Genomic DNA, 16,967 nt, shown 5'->3' with positions numbered 1-16,967 from the left:
AGTACCATGAAATACTTCACTTTCACAAAGATTGATCCATATTTGTCCACTGCCTTCCTAATAGCCAACAGTGGTCATTCTTGCATGCACTACATCAAACAGTCTTTATGCAGAAGTCTTTCAGGTCTTCTGAACTTTGTTTGGTTTTGGGTCTGTTATCTTTCCCTTTTGTCCCAAAGCACAAAAGGTGAAAAGAAAATAGCATGAGACTTTCTAGAGAGAACTCATGGGGAAGGCTCAAGTTAACAAACTTCCTTTAAAATCAGGAAGCTGTAGTACAACCCCAAAATACACACACACATCCTCACACCAAAGAAGAAAGCAAATGCCCACTTTATATATGTTCTTTTAAGTGCACTATTGAAAGAAGTCTCCTATGCTTTATGAGCAGCCAGAAGGTGCTGCTGAAAAGGCATCAGCTGATTAACTAGCATTCAGGTTGGTTGCATTCCAGCATGTCCTACAGTCTCTCAGTTGCTTAGTCAGATGGCAGTCTATTTTTACAGACTTGCTGATGGGTTGCCAAATGGGATAAAGGGACTCATCTGACTGACAGGAAAGCTTAAATTTTTCCAAGCCTGTCAGGAAAGCAGTCTTGTAATAAGGGGAAAGCTTGCAATATGCCATTTGCCAAAGACAGGACTGACAGGAGGTAAGACTATTAAATAAATGGATCAGCTTTCTTTACTCAGAAGCTGTGCAGGAATGATAGACCATCTGCTCTCTTGACTGTCCTTAAAGGTTAAATGAAAACTGAAGAGAAGTTTGGCCAGGTTTTCTCCTTTATTCTTGCTAATGAGGCCTTGTGCTGCTAGATCAGCATGCAGTTTTAATATAAGACAATGGTTACTACTTATGCCACTTGAGAGACCCTGACACTGTGGTTAGTGAGACATGAGGTGAACAGTGTAAATGCAGAGAATTTTCTGCATGTCATTTGGAGGAGAGGTAATATATGTTTAATAGATGGTATGATCTTTCGTGAATCTTTATTTGTCCTGCACTATTACTGCAAACCTAGGGTATATCACCGTGTCCCGCAGCTGTAGGGAGGAGGAGAGAAGATCCAGCAGGCAGGAGTTGTGCAGCAAGATTGATTGATTTAATTATTTTACAAACTCTTTTATAGACTTTTTTCTTCATAGTCTAATTGGACAAAGGATCAGCCACCCCTTGGGGGTGATTGGCTAAAATCCTAAAACATCCATTGTCAAAATATTTTTCTACTATACCATAAACAAGACTTTTCAGGGCTGCAGGTGTTTGGTTGTTTACATAACTCTGCTACCTCTTCTGTGAGAGAGAAAAGTCTTTCATGGGCTTAGAAAACAGCAAGAAAATCCTTGCTAGCAGCATTTTTGTATCCACACTGCACCATTAGGGTTTGAGGTGTCTCTCTGCTTTGCTCTTCTTTTTGCTGTTGGCCAGATTTAATGGCTTTTGCTGGGGTTTAGTTTTGCTCTTTTACTATGATTCATTTGTACAGCTTATGTGTGAACCTTCCTCAAGTGCTTGAGGACCTCTTCAGCACCCAAATGGGGCACTAACATTATCCTTGTCTAATTATTGGAAGAGAACAATTAATAGATTGGGGAAAGGTATACAGATCAGTATTGTTTGGCCTACCATTAATCTGAGCAAGTAGAGTGCTTCTCTTGGTTCTATTGAAGAGGAAGCAGGTGCTTCAGACTTCCAGATATTTAGCAACTTAGTAGCTTGCCTAGATTAACATAGATAGCCTGTGACAGCTATGAGTATGTCCCAGAGCAGAGAAAATTGACCATGATTCTGTAAACTAAATGTACAAGGCCGGACGTAATTTCAGAATATGAGTATGGTGAGTTTAGAGCTACATAAAAAATTAGAAATGGGATACTCTTCTCTGTGTTATCAAAAAGAAGTTAAATTTCCTTTCCTTAGTTTTCTAAGTTTGGATTAGAGGGATTTTTTAAATTAGCAGCACAAATTGGATACATCTGTTGGGTAGGTTTCCTGCTGGGAAAGCATGTCTGGGGGGTTGGGGTGGGAAATCACCCCAATCACCCCCAGTCATTAAAAGTGTTTCAAAAAGGAAGACAAGGAAATCTCCACAGACAGTTGTGGACAAGAATTTTCTATTGGAGATCGTACAGACAGTGGGACAACAAAGGGTAGTGGCACAAAATGGGATGGGATGGCAGTACAGTGAAGCAGTAAAGTGGAAGAGGAGGTGAGTATGTTTCTGGAGACAGAGGATGAGTCCTGGTAGAGCTCCCAAGGTTAGCAGGATGTCTGATCAGTGAAGGAAGTGTAACTGAAGCTACTAGTTAGGGTAACTGTCTAAATAGTACTACACTGAATAGCTCTGAGGAAATATAGTGAATATAGAAAGGCCAGTGGTGATGGGGCTGAGAGAAAAGAATACCAGACTGATGAGAGAGATCAGATTCTGTAGGAATTGCAAAGAAAGAAATAGCAGGTACGGGCTGGAGATGAGACACACAAAAAAATGCTGTGGTCAGTGTCACAAGTGTGATATCCCTACAGAAGAAGAATCCAAGATTATTTTTGACCTTGTTGTATTTAAAACCATTACAGAATGTCTGGGAAAAAAAGAATGTGAAAGTCAGGTCAGAATCCAGGAGCTGATAAAAGATGAATCAAAACCTATTTCCTTTGTGAAATTCACATTGGAGTTGTGTAAGTAGGCAGAGTTTTTGAGGGAAAAAGCCCCCTTAGGATCTAACAGAATTAGGAATGTGAGTCCTTGAGAAAATCTCCAGCAGAATGTCTGTGTGAGTGCATTAACTTTCAAGAGCTTTGTTCCCTTTGGTGCTGGTTTCCACCTTTGTTTCAGAGAACAGGACAGTGCTGCCTGGGATAGCTCTGTGTGTGTACAAAGTTATGCTTTTTTATGTGTATTACACAGATATCCTGATCTTTATGCTAAGTAAACCCAGTCTCACGTAAGTGTTTCTGTACCCTGAGACTCATCTATATCATGGTAGTCATGTATAGAATGTAAAGCAGGATTGCCAAAAGAGGATGAGGTGATGGCTGAAGCAGTATGTTAGTTTTGTGTGGTCAGCTCAATCGGGGGTGCAGATGAGGACAAGGATGAAGTCCACATACACACTCATGCCAAAAGGTATTGCTGTCAGATGCCTTCAAGAGTGGCCATCACATTTCTCTCTTGGAAGTTAAGCTAAGGTGTCCCATTTTAGAAAGCTGGGGGGAAGAGTATTTGGGTTTGAGAACTCCAAGTGGAAGTGAGTCCGGAATATGAGCAACCCCTCCAGAACCACTGTGTGCTTAAATGCCTGAGTACTTCTCATTTGTTGTCCAGTTCTTCTAAGCTCATTGTCAGGTCACAGGATCTTGTTAAATGTCTTTGTATGCAAGATGAAGATGCCTCCAGTTTCAGACAGCTTCTCTTACTATCTCTTCCAGGTCAATAGACACATAGACACAAGGCAGATACATTTTAGTCCTTCTTTTCAATTACTAGCTCATGATTTTGAATTTAGGGCATGGCAATATGATCAAGGAAAGGCAACTGGATATAAGGGGACACAATATATTGTTTAAAGTTGAGACACCTGAAATAGAACGTGAGAAAATCAGCTGCCATTCAGTGTACAATGCTCATTCAAGTACCACTTTATGACAGGAGAAAATGAAAGATTATACTCATACTATAAGAAATTCAGCTAAGAAGTGGGAGAAGTTGAGAAAATTAAAGGAGCAAAAAATCAGAAATTAAAAAAGATAGTGGGGTGGGGAAAATGACAAGAAATAGATAATATAGTCTCAGCACATACCCCTTTTTTCTCTGAGTGTATTCTGGTACATCTAATAGCATTGAAGTCTGCTGCAGTAGCTGTGTGTCATTTAATAAAAAATCTGCATTTGATATTTTATTTTACTTATTTATTTATTCCCCCTTCCCACTTGGAGACTGAGCTAAAAGAGTTAACAAGACATAGTAGGGTAGTTCCACAGGCTGAGTCTCGCTCTGACAGTGAGGAAGCTTGCTGATTACAAAGTTAGAGGTAGTTTTCCTTGTGTATTACTGCAAATGTAAATCCAGTGACTAGCACGTAGGCCTGAACTCTGGGTTTAAGTTTGTCCAAAAGAATGTTACTGCATCCAAGGTTATGATGATGTATGCTCCAGCATGGACCACACGGCTTCTTAAGAGTTTACAACGTTGCCTTTGCAACGTGCAGATGCACCAATGATGAATTCTCAGTGGATTTTCAGAGCATTTCTCTGGCTTTTGGAAGGCATGGTGCCAGAGGAGCTGGACATTGTGGGAAGACACAATTTGTAGCTTAGACTGCCTGTTTTGTGAATTGGACAGCTTACCAAACCTCTTGGGATCTTTGCCCTGGTTTTACTCAGCATGCAATAAGACACCTGACTTGCCTTGCAAGTGCCACAGCACGCTGGTTTGAGCTGCTTTTGTGGGGATGACAGCGAATCCCCGGTACATCCTGTCCTTCTGGTTTACCTCTTGTGCACAAGCTTGTGCTGATGTTCTGTGGTCCATTTCAAAGCAGACTTTGTCCCTTTATCTCTTTTCTAGGACTCCATCTAGTTTCAGCCAGCTTGTGATTGTATTTAAACATGTGTCAAATGGTTGCTTTTGTGGTTCTGGTTTTGTGGTTGTCTTGTTTTTCTCCTAGAAAACTTGCTAGAGCAGTGCACCAGCTGACAGAGAGCCTTAAAGAAGCTTTTTGTTTTGATGAGAGACAGGAAACTTCTCAGGACTATCTGAAAGCAAGGCTCAAATTAAGCACTCTTGCCTTCTGTCTGCACCACACATACACAGAAGAAGGACAAAGGCTGTTGATTGAAATCTTAAATGCATAAGTGCCAAGAAAATCCTAAACTGGGTTCTTTCTAGCAGGCCATGCAGATATGGCAGGCATCTGGGCCTGTGCCTTGAAATTCTTGAGTAACTCTTCATGCACTGCATTTCATTTTTAGAAGAAGCTTTGCACATTCATTTGCCCAGGAATTCCACTGTGGTTCAGCAGCTGTATAATTAATAGCATGCAAGAGCTGGAAGGGAGAAGTCATTACAAAGACCAAGGTGCACACTGTATTTGAACTATGGCCTGGAGCTTGGTCACTTTGAGGTAATGCAGAGTGTTCTCTGTTTTACAGGGCTACTTTTGGCTCCAAATATTTGGTGACATAGTAGTCACTGATGCTTTATTTTAATATGTGTGTATTTGGCAGAGTAAGGATAAAAGCTCAAAGATATCTGGAAAAGTTTAGCAGATGCATGGGGAGCCCTGCCAGACACTGTATCCGGACACAGGTGGTCAGGCCAGGGGGCTGCTGTGTAGGATGGTGTTTCTGGCAGATCTTAATCCCTCTTAGCTATTTCTAGCTTTGTCTTACTTGGCATGTGTTATTCATACTGATAAAGCAGGCAAAGGAGAAAGAATTGAAAGTCTCTAGTTTGCATTGTCATGACTTTGATCAATAGTGTTTAAAGTGTACATGGGGTAAAGAAACAAGAATATTTATTGGGTTGTTTTTTTTATTAAGAGGCTACAAAACAACAGGTGCAGATTTGCCAAGGAAACTTAAGAGATTTCTCTGATGCGATTTGTGTTCCTGGTCATTACATGATGTGAAAGTAGCTGCATTCAGCCTTAGCCAAAAAACCACTAATTGCTCCGGGATAAAAATAGAACTTTAAAGAGGGCAAGGAAATTATCTTCTGACTATCCCAGTTTCAAGCTATTCAGGGAAGCTCCAGTGTGCCACTAAAAAAGATTAAATATATTAAACAGCTAGTAACTTCTGTTCTATATAAAGTGATTTCCACATTTCCAAGTGATAAATTAAGAGGAAACTCCAAGGACATTTATGTACCTGTTGCTATTAATTTTAAAATTGATAGTAATTGCTTGCATGTTTCCTACAAAAATAATGATAATATTTTTTTAGAAAAAAATCTTTCTGACTCATGGGGAGAAATTGGAACACAGGAGGGCAAATTTATAAACAAACCAGGTAATTCAAACTTGGATGGTACTCTTGAATAAAAAAGCATAATGTTCAAAAGAACTCACTGAGGCATGGAAGCTGATTACTTCAGGCTTCCTTGTTATGGGTGATATGAGAGCTGCTAAATGTGAATTATTGTAAAGTAGCACTGTTATAGCAGCAATGATTTAAGAAGCTAGATAAAGCTTTTAGAAATATTGTTACACCTACTGCTTTGGGGGGTTGTGGGGTAGGAAAGCAGTAGATGGGATTTTGGTTTGAAAGCCATAAATCATCCTGTTCCCTAGTAAAAACTGGAAACATGGTGGATCATATTTTAATTTCTGGTATGGGGTGGTAGTAGTATTTGGCATTCAGCTGTCCTCACTTCTCAGGTAAATAGACTGGTTATACTGGGGGAGGGGAAGAGTGTTCTCCCCCTCTTTGATCTGTCTACTGAGAAAGCTAACAAGACTTCCAGTCATGGTGGTGTATTTTTTGTGTGTGAGATGTAAACATCTATTAATTTTCCATAAAGTAATAAGTCACCAGATGGTAAAGGTTTTTATCCATGCTGCTCTAGCTGGATTTGTACCAGTAAATTAGAGGTGAAAGGTACCATATGCTACTGTTAATCCCCAAAGCATTCATTACTCCTAAAATAACTTTCAACACTTTTTAGTGTTGACATCTCCCTTTCATTAATGTCCATACTTATTTATATGGGTAATGTTCAGATGAAATGTAATTTAAAGTATATGGAGTTTTATTTGAATGTTCCTGAGATTCAGTGCCAACTAGAAAACCAATTGTCCTCGAAAAATGATTTGGTGGCTTATGTGAAATTATTTGGTCATATCATTGCAGTCTCCAGTGGATATGGACTGTCACCACCAGCCTCAGCAGAGAGGCAAACTGCAGATAAGTGTGATAGCTTGGGAAGTTATATGTATTCTGGTGGAGAGTATCTAATTATTACTACCAAAAAATGTTTTACTGTGAGCAATGGCCAGTGCTTAGTGTCCCTGCTGGTAAGGATCTACCAGACTGGGACGAGACTGTTTTGAGATTCTGAGTGCAGAGCTTATTGAAGATACAGGGAGGACATTAAAGATTGGACCTTGGTGACTGTGTGGGTAGGTGGCAGTTTTGGAGGGAGGTGTGAAGGAAAGGATTAGTGTTGGAATTTATCCAGATCACAATTTTTCAAGACTGGGTCATGATCAGTTCTGGGACACACTTAGGGGTTCATTCAATGGCTGGATGCTCTTCAGGCTAGTAAGTGTCCAGGGTGATGTTCAGCCAGCTTTCTGCAAAAAGCACTCTGACTACAACAACACTGCCTCTAGAAACACCTTGCAGCAGATTTTTCATTAATGTGTTGATACCTGAGTTAACAGGTTCCTTTTTAAAAGTGATAGGCATAAGATTTCCAGCATGATTTAAAGAAATAATTTCAAAGCAAGTAAAATGTCAAAGCTTATGTTGACAGTTGGAATAGGACTGCATTTATTCAGTCTTCCTTTGAGAAGCAGACTGTACCTGTAGTTGATGTCTTCTGCAGAGCAGCCACTTTCCATAATAAGCTATGAGGAGAACTGTCCTCAGACCCTGAAACCAGAGAACACTTTTGTGTTTGTGGTTCTGTCTGCTCAGAAGGCACTGGAAGAGGGCTGTTTGGCAGCTGCAGTTTCAGCCATGCCACCCTTGGCAGTGAGCAGTGCCCAGCACCCTTCCAGCCTGCACCATTTGGAGAACCAGAGCAGCACTGCGTGCGCCAGAAGTGAGTACCCACCAAAGCCAGGGCACCCCTTCTTGGCCAAACTGAACAGCCCTGTCATCACTGGGGAGCAAGCTTGGCCTCCCTACCCACAGGAAGGTATGGATAGGGGTATCACTGAGAGGACACCTGCTGCCAGTGCAGGTGAAATGACCAGGGTGATGTGGGCTGCCCCATGGGATGATCCTTTCCAGGCCAGCAATTGCCTGCTGCAGCCAACCTGCTTTTCCAGAGCTCAGTTGTGGATCAAGGCAGCAGATCAGTACTGATCAAACCACCACTCGTGTGTTCTGTGAGGTCCCCTAGTCTGGAAGCAACCTGAGTGACCTCAGAGTCCATGTAGAATAGCTTACCCGAGAGGGCAAGCTAGCCTTCACTGAACTTCAGTCTGTGCTGCGCTGCACAGGATCTTTACCCCTAGATCATTGCCCTGACCCCAACCTAAGCTGGTAGTCTTCCCTCTTAGTACAATATCGACTGTTTGTGGTCTGCATATTACATGGCAACATTACTGAGCTGGCGCTTGGCAGGCTGTGGCTGCTTTGGTCTTTCTTGCTGATGCTTGGAAGAACCCTGTTTGTCCATATGGTATTTTGAAGGCAGCTGCAAATCAGATTTATTCAGTTGGAATCAACCAAAACCCTTGTAACTAGAGTAGGCTGATATCAGTTCTTTGTCCTGCCCTTGGTAAGACCCTAAAAAACTAGGTGGATGGGACTTCCTTCAGTTTCTGCGGTTTCACACAGACTTGTATCTGAGCTGTTGTTGCTGATTCACACTGTAGCCAAGCTTTGTCTTTCATCTGTTTTTCTCCCCATCTTTTGCTTCCTCCTCCTAGCCTCAAAAGCACTCAGAAGTGGGATCCAATCGACAGGGATGTAGAGCAGTTGGTATTACTATTGCTAGTGGGCTGGGCTGCTTCTTTAATTTGAGCCAAGTTTTGATTAGGGCTTTCCAAACTGAAGGTCTACGATACTAACTAGAGGAAAGAAAGCTCAGAGTGGCAGGATTTTGAGGCAAGCACACTGGAGATCAGCAGAAGTCCTGAAATGATCAAATAAGCAGATGTGTGAGACAGCTGGTCAGCTGGTAGTCTTAGAAAATCCAGCCAAAGACAGCGTAAGTAATTGTATTTTGCTATACCAGTTTGGTTTTTCAGCATTAATTGTATGTGGGATTTTGCATGATCTTTCATTTAAAGCTGGATAAATACTTTTGATTTTCAAATTTGGTCCCTGAATGTGTCCTCTGCTTGAGGACTAATCTTTGCTAGATTTGGGGTTTCCCATTTCCCAGAGCAGAATGAGGACAGGACACAACCACTGTATGTCACAAGGCTTAGTTAACTAGAGCTGGCTTAAAAACTGTTCATGAGAGGTTCACACGAGTGTTGGAGAATTTGCATCTTTGGTTTTCTATATTACAGGGCTGAACAGCTCTCCTGTTTTTTGTTGGGTTGTCTTGTGGGGTTTTTCCCCCCATGATCAAGTTTTTCATGTTATAAAATCACCTGCTTTTTACACACAAGTAATTAAACAGTGGGAAGTTTTGTTAAGTGTTTATGGAACCTACTAGTCATCACAGATAATCAGGTTTTAAATCATGACAAGGGGTGCTGCAGTGTTCCACCTGGAGAGGAGCAGTAAATGTTTTACAAGTTTGTTCACAGGCAGCTGAGAGTACTTGATACAAGACAGCTCTCAAATAGGTGCTGAGCAGTGAAGCTGCAGAACCTCTGCTCTACTGGGTCATGCACATCCCTCACTAGTATTTCAGAAGTAAAATTTTCCATTTAACCTCTACTGATAGATGCGCTCAGTGTACTTAATCCTTCCTCTCTGCTTATCTCTGGGTGTGGCAGCAGCAAGATGCAGAGGGCCAGACTGGGCAAAATGGTCAGAGTGCTGCCCTCCCTTTAGCAAAGCAATATTAAGGATAATTAGATAAAAGTATTGACTTGAAGGTTTATCAAATCAAAGTGGTTATGGGGTGTTTCTCCTCTTCCTTATATAGGAAAAACCCTTTAAAATATAACCTCTTTACTTTGTTTTTCCTGACATCACTTATTCCGTCTTTCCAGGCTAAATGATCCTTTTTAGAGACTGGTTTTGGCTGCCTACAAACTGTGGACAGGTTCTCTGCTTTGAACACCTTACCAGCAGGTGCTATTTCCTTTCTTTTCTTGGCAGATAAGTGAAAAGCTCTCATGTGCTTTGCTCTTTGAAAAATGTCCGTGGTGTCATTGATGTTCTTAGAGATAACCGCAAAGCACTTACCATCATTCTTACTCTTAAGTCACAAACCCACTGCTTCTGCTTTTGTTAGCTTGGTGTATTCGGTGTTGCATTAGACATGACGTGTCCCATCAGAAGCTATATGCATAATGCTAAAGGTTTAAGTCTCCTGAAAGGTCAGTTTCTGTGTTTATGAGGCTCCCAGTCACATTCCCTGCAAGCCATGGGAGGACATTCCAGTGTGGGATCGTTTTTGAAACCTGATGGTTTTTTTAACAGATATTCATGTGCTGACATTATAAATGCTGCTGTGGTGGAAAGAAGAGCAAAGTGAGAACTCCATATGGAAGACCTGTGTAGACCACACTGCCTTCCCAAAACGGCTGTGGGTTTGCATCCATGCCTAAGGGGAGCAGATAAAAAGCAAACACTAAAAATAAGCGTGGAAAGGCTTTGCTGATTTTTTTGTTGTTATTGTTTGTGGTTGTTTTGATTTAATTTTTTAATCAAAACTTTAAATAATAAAGGACAAAAAAAGGGGGAAAAAAGCTGTGCAGCAGTCTCTGGTTTACTGGAGAACTGTACAAAGCATTTTTTTGGATCAAAACATTCTGATCTTTCCACCTGAAAGTAGGGATGGGAAGAAGAGGCACTTCCTTACTGAGCAGATGACAGGAACTACAAACAGGTAACTACAGCCGGTTACCTGTAGGTTATGGTAGGAGACAAGCCCTGTGCTGCTGCTGGAAGTGTTTTGCATCCCCCTCCCTTTCCGAGACAAGAGATCATATAATCACTGTGTAATCCTCTTTAGGTGGAGCTGAGTGAATTTCCTCTTAGCTGTCTCCCATGAGTACGTAGAAATCTTTCACACTTGGAATTGCTTGTAAGCTCACCTTTGAAAATCTCCCTCTTCACTGGCTCTCTTTTATCCAGCCACATGCCCATGTTACTACATAAAGTTTCGATGTATAGGCATATCCTTTATTGTTTCCATTTTCATTTCTGTTCAAGCTATATCACCCTTTCCAGACAAGCATGGTTTCCCCATCTGGTAATCAGGTGTGGGGATGCAACTGCAAGTCTGATTAACACCAACTCTAACTTGTGTTTAATAGATTTTTGAACAAGACTTAAACCTCCAAAGATTCAAGACAGATAATCATATTTGGTTGGTTTAGTAGCATAAATGAGAGCTGGGGTAGTGTCCCCTTATAAAAGGTCAGGCTTTAAGTGCGGTTTACCACAAATTATATATTCAGTATAGAAACATAGTCCTTAGATGTGCTGATGGTATAACTGATTTTTAAAAAATATAAATTGGCATATGTCTCATAAAATTCTAGTATTGAGAGTATTTCTCATCCTGAAACAAGGAAGAGATTAAATCAGATTTTGTGTTTAATTGGAGACAAAGTAAAACTAAAAGCACAGGCTCCGAATAGCTGTAGCACCTTAGGCAAGATGACATTTTAGTCCTGGAACCTGCTGCCATCCCCCAAGCAGAGCTGCCTGTTGCGAGTGCTCAGTGTGCTGGGTGACTCAACAAGCAGGGTGAGGAGCAGCACAAACAAGAGTCCAAGAGGATGGGAACTCAACTAAAATTCCTGGGGGTCATGAATAATCTGGAATAGGAGAGCCAGTTAGTGGTAAATATGGCAAACCCAAAACTTTCCCACTTGATCTGACAAAAGAAAAACATTCCTGGCCCAGAAAGAGCTTTGGTATTTTTTTCCAGTTGAGAAACAAAAGCAAATGGATCAATATTATGTAAAACATGATATATCTGTTCCCAAACTGGATCAAGTAGTGAAGGATAAAACAGAAGTGTTGCTGGTGTTGTAGTACTCTTCAAATAAACCAAGTGCCACAAAAGTCCTGTGTGTTTTCAACTACTATTTAAAACAGTAACAACAACAAAGCCCTGACCCATTTCCTATCCTGTACAGAGTTGGTCTGTGTCTGTCCTATCATGCTTACAGATAGATAAATTTGTATTGGTGAATATTTTTGCTTTGAGTTTTATAGAATGAGATGACTGCTCCTATGCTGGAGCTCTAGCCCCTTTCTGTGCCTCTCTTCACAGAATCCACAGAGTCCTCTCACACTGCTGTAGCCCTTTGGAACAAGGACTGACTCCAGCAGGTCTGATGAGAAATGTGAGTGAAAGTCTTGATTATTAAAGGCTTTTTTCATTCTAACATTTAAGCTGTAACTTCTTAAAATCTAAAGTTTATTCATGCATGTCCTTGGTTTGGAGGAGGAGATAGGAGGAATTCATAGTTTCAGCTGTCTCTGAGAACATGAAAAAGTCTGTTTTCTGGAACTAAACTGGTACCCAGCAGTACATGAAGCTCACAGTCTGGAGCCTAGTGGAATACTCAGTTACTTGGTATCTTTCAGCAATTTGCTGGGCAAGGCTCTGTGCTTTGCAAAAAAGCAAATACAAGACAAGCACACAATTCCTGAAATGCTGGTAGTCTTGCAGCTCTGAACACTTGTTTTCTGTTTGCATTTCTGACCCTGATAGAATTCTAGCACTGTGGATTAGTGCCTTGAGGTTTAAAAGTCAGGCCTTGAGAGATCCAGCCTGGGCTGCTGGGTGTTTGACATCCTCTGTTAAAGGGGCAGCTGGTAGGGGCCTGCAGGACCTCATTTTCTTCTATCTTTCCAGCCTTGAGGGGAGACACAGCTGCTGATAGACCTGTCAGCATTTTGTAAACAATAAGTGCTTTTTTTCCATGCTCTTAAATGAAACCAAGTCATTCAAACCTGCACTTTTTACTTTTAATAAGTGAAAAAGTGCATGCTAACTGATAATAGACTGATAGATTTGTACACAGAGCTGGTTGGGGGGTGGTTTGCTTTTTTTTTTTTTTGTTGGTTTGGGGGTTTGGGGTTTTTTTTTTTGTTTATTTCATTTTTTAATTTAGAGTTCTTTATCTTCACCTTGGATTGGGAAAGTATCAAAGAAAATTAATCATTCATTAAATTCTTGTCTTTTTGATTAGGGATGAAACAACTTCAAAAGAGTTTAACTGAAAGCAAAGCACTCAGGTATGTGCTTTCCAGCATGAAATTTCAGACTATAACCTTGCAAGTGTTAATGAACTACATTTGGCACTTTTGTTAGCAAAGGAGTTTACCAGCTTAGCCAACTCTGTTAAGACAAAACAAAACAACACAACACAGCTTTCTGATCCTACACACACAAATGCTCATGGCTAAGACGTCTTCTCCATGTCAAACTCAGTCTCTACATGAATGTTATAGAAAAAATATTTTGGAAATAATTTTTTATTGTCGTGGAAAGATACCATCATGTTCATATGTATACACAAACACAAAGAAAATATTGCTGTATATTCACTGAAATACCTCACACTCAGTATAACCAAACCTCTTCTCAGCTTGTGCACAGCAGAATACCTTGAAAACATCTATGATCCCAGGTGCCATCCACTGCTGCACTCTGCAGGAGCGGCACCAGGTCTCCCAGGGCTGGCAGCTGAGCTGCACAGAAACCAGTCCCAGGCTGTTGCCCACCCTGAGCCCAGTAATTCTCTGCTATGATCACGGGCCCTGGTGTTATAGAGTGGCTCAGCTGTGCTGCTGTAGGGCCATGAAGAGTGGGCTGTGCCTCAGAAACTCTGGACCAGTTGCTCTGACAGCTCTCGGGCCAGCTAGTAGAGTGGGGCCTCTGTCTCATAACATCTGGTCACAATGTTCAGCAGCACCATATTATTTCCTGCTGTGTGGCATTATTTGGTTTTCAGTGGTTTATATAAGCATTTCTTTGACAGATGTGTGGCTCTGATACCCATCCCCTGCCACTCAAGGCAAGAAGGTTCTATACAAACGATCCAGTGAGGTTATCCAGGACATGTAGAAAAATTGCATTGAAATATTCTGTTGTTTAGCTAAGCTCCCTAAAGACAATCAAGTAATTCTCACTATCACTTAACTCTAGAAAGTATCAGGTGGCTGTTGGCACATGTGGGCCGAGAACTACATAAGCTGTAGAAATAAATCACTTGGCCTTTTTTGCTAGCACAAGCTAATGTGATTGTAATTGGTGCCCTAAACCTGACAGCTGTGTTAATGACTTAAACAAGAGACCCTGGGTGATTGAGCAGAGCCCCAACACAGCTTAAAGTATTCAGAACTCTCTTCATAACTTGAAGATAAAATTCTGTTTCTTTACTTGAAGTCCCCATCTCAATTCAGCTATTTAAAAATGCTTTAGACTGACTTCTTCTGCTTAAGTAATTCTATGCTGATTTCCACTAAACTAAGAATAATTTCACTTTTTCCTTTCCCTGCAGGAAAATGCTGACATCTGTTGCAGTGGGGATACTGCAACACGCATATATCAAACCAGGAGTCCCGTGGAAAGGAAATATATATGGACAGACAGATTCTTGCTAGCTGTTTCAGAGATGTTTATTTCTCCAGCCGCATGGCCGGGGCTCAGCGGAGGAACTGTTCCAGTCACGGGACCAAGGGTCCTTCTGCCCGCGCAGGGAACACAAACCAACCCATGGGAACGAGGCTGAGCAGGGACAGGGAAGCCCCGTGTCTGTGCCCTCAGGGCCCCTCTCCCAGGGCTACACGGCGGGGGAGGGACCCCAACAGACATCCACCAAATATGCATGGACTTAAGTACATGATTTTGAAAGGGAGCTCATGGCAGACTATTGCCCAGTTCAGTAATTTGAAATATTAGTTGGCTGAATTCAACACTGAGTAAACACTAAATATATTATAGATATAAAAGAATGGGCACAAATGCCAGTGTGGTATTTCATTATTAAAACTAGTCATCTTTCTATTCCAACTACTAAATGCATTATGAAAACAAGCTGGGAAGGAAACACACAACAAATAAATAATGCATATTAACTTACAAAATATGAAACAAAATGTCTACATACAAAAAAAAAAATCAATGTTAGTCACTTAAGCTTCACAAACATTTGTATGATAGAAGCCCTTCTGTGCCCCAGCTTGTGTGTCTGCCAGAATAAGCTGGAGAACCAACCATCCTGGCTTTAGAGACACTGCACTGTGCTGCAGAAGCACTGCCCTGCCTTTCCAAGGCTCCCTGTGGGTCACTGACAGGCGGCAGTGATGCTGATTTTCGGGGAGAGCCTTCAGGAGGCTGCAGGCTCGGTGCTGTCCTCTGCTTTGCTAATGCCAGGTGGCAAAATGTACATCAGGCTTCTGTACTGATGAAGAAGAAAAGCTTTTCCTGTGAGGTTTTGTTTGTGTCGATAACAGGAACGCTTTTAAATAATGCTAACAAAATTCTAGCACAATTGTTCTCCCCTACAACTCATTCCCTTGCAAATCAAATATTTCCTTCCACTGGTGTTTTATACCAATGAAATCACCACTGGAGCCTCCATTGAGGGGATAAAATGCCAAGCAGGGATTTTCAATGTGCATTTTATTTTGGTTGTGCATGTATCTTGTCTTATCCGAGGAGATTTTTTTTGCCTTTGTATACAAAATCTTTCAATGTCCATTTTGAAGTTAAAGAAAAATGAACTTTCATAACCTCTGCCCCTTCTGATCACCTCTTAAAAACGTCACTTTACATGGAAAAGCCAGAAGAAATTGAGATAAACAGGCATCTGTACATTTTAGCCATTCATTGAGAAAACATCTGTATCCATCCATGCAATGTTAAGACTATAAGTAACTTTGCAGTTACATCTGAGCCCATTGCTGTGGCAGCATGGTAGTGTTTATCGCCCACGTGTATTCTATCAATTTCTTTTTTTCTTAAAGCAGCTTCCTGAAACGAAAACCAGAAAAGCAGTGATTAATTTAATCTCTTTCAAACATTGGATTCAAGGCTTATACAAGGCAGCCCTTACTACTTTCCAGCTGTGGAAAATCTAGACACCAAGCCTTTTCAAGATGAAAAAATGAATGACTGACATGGAAAAATGTGAACTGCTGTTCTTTTCAATTAAAAAAAAATTATTGCTGAAGATCTGGGAACACAAGTTTTTTCTGCTACTGTAGATATTTTTAATAGGATGCCAAGGAATTGTACTACAGTACCTTTCAAAGTAACTCAGCAAGCTGTGGTTTGCTGCTTCCTACAGCAGGAGTACAGTTCATGTGAGTGTGTATGCTAACAATAAATTCCTTGAGGACCTTCTTTGTGCTTAGCTTCCATCAAAGCACACAGCTCAGATTGCTTAATTGCTTGGAATTGTAAAATTTCTGTTATAGTTGGTGCCCACCATACCAGACAGGACTGTGCCAGAGATCTGTCAGGTGTTGATCAGTTGCCAAGTCTTGAGAACTAAAGCTAAACTAGCATGCTTTTAAAATTTCTATTTTTAAACAAAGCACTGGGCAATGGGAACTACACTAGAAGAATGAAGAAGATTCTGTGCTTTCAAGAACCTAAATTGATATCAGAGCTCTGATACCCATTAACTCAGGGATTCCTCTTCACTGCTGCTTTTTTTTTTTTCTGGGACTATCTACCTTTATCACTGATTATTAAGTATTGTAAAAGGGTTGAACCTCTTCAAAAATAATGTGGAAATCTTAGCCTCTAGTGTCCTAGCATTTCTAGAACCTTTAAAAAATAATACATTAATGTACTAAAGGCCACAGGAGAAAACATCAAAAGAGTTAGTTATCCAGACAAGACATTTCACTCACATTTGATGCTGCCTAACAAACTCTGCAAACTGGCGGTCTTTAGCGTAGAGCTCTATAATTCGAATTCTGTCCTGAATTTCCTAGAATACAATAAACAGAATTGTAAGTACATAATAGGAATCAGAATGCTACTGAAATAACTGATTTCTGGGTTTTGGGAAATAAGCCTCCTATGCATTGCTATTTCAAAGAGTGGGGCTTGAAACTGGGCACTCCAATACTAAAATTCTTCTTTATTTTATTAGGATTCTTCTAATTTATTTTTTTTTAAGTGAAGCATT

At 40.8% G+C, this 16,967-nt stretch overlaps 1 protein-coding gene and 1 long non-coding RNA gene across 8 annotated transcripts in view; one reads left to right on the top strand and one right to left on the bottom strand.

Moving 5' to 3' along the window:
* The first annotated feature begins 582 nt into the window (after nucleotides 1–582).
* Nucleotides 583–14,340, top strand: LOC116439192. Its single transcript, XR_004238095.1, has 5 exons — nucleotides 583–652; nucleotides 9,846–9,927; nucleotides 12,086–12,158; nucleotides 13,011–13,056; nucleotides 14,325–14,340. It is a non-coding gene; the product is annotated as an uncharacterized LOC116439192 (long non-coding RNA).
* A 1,075-nt stretch (nucleotides 14,341–15,415) lies between these two features.
* IMPG2 (interphotoreceptor matrix proteoglycan 2) overlaps nucleotides 15,416–16,967 on the bottom strand; it is a 54,002-nt gene continuing 52,450 nt past the window's right edge. For all 7 annotated transcript variants that reach the window (XR_004238094.1, XM_032098388.1, XM_032098390.1 and 4 more), the window contains 2 exons: nucleotides 16,687–16,766; nucleotides 15,416–15,799 (listed from right to left, as the gene is read on the bottom strand). Coding sequence is in view for 6 of the 7 variants with exons in the window: in XM_032098388.1 (XP_031954279.1) it covers nucleotides 15,787–15,799; nucleotides 16,687–16,766 (93 nt within the window). In the remaining variant the exon portion in view is untranslated. The remainder of the gene's footprint in view (nucleotides 15,800–16,686; nucleotides 16,767–16,967) is intronic.

This window comes from Corvus moneduloides, chromosome 2 (assembly GCF_009650955.1).
Source record: "Corvus moneduloides isolate bCorMon1 chromosome 2, bCorMon1.pri, whole genome shotgun sequence".
Classification (NCBI taxonomy): Eukaryota; Metazoa; Chordata; class Aves; order Passeriformes; family Corvidae; genus Corvus; species Corvus moneduloides.
The sequence above is the reverse complement of the archived record's forward strand: the minus strand, read 5'-3'. Positions and strand labels throughout refer to the sequence as shown.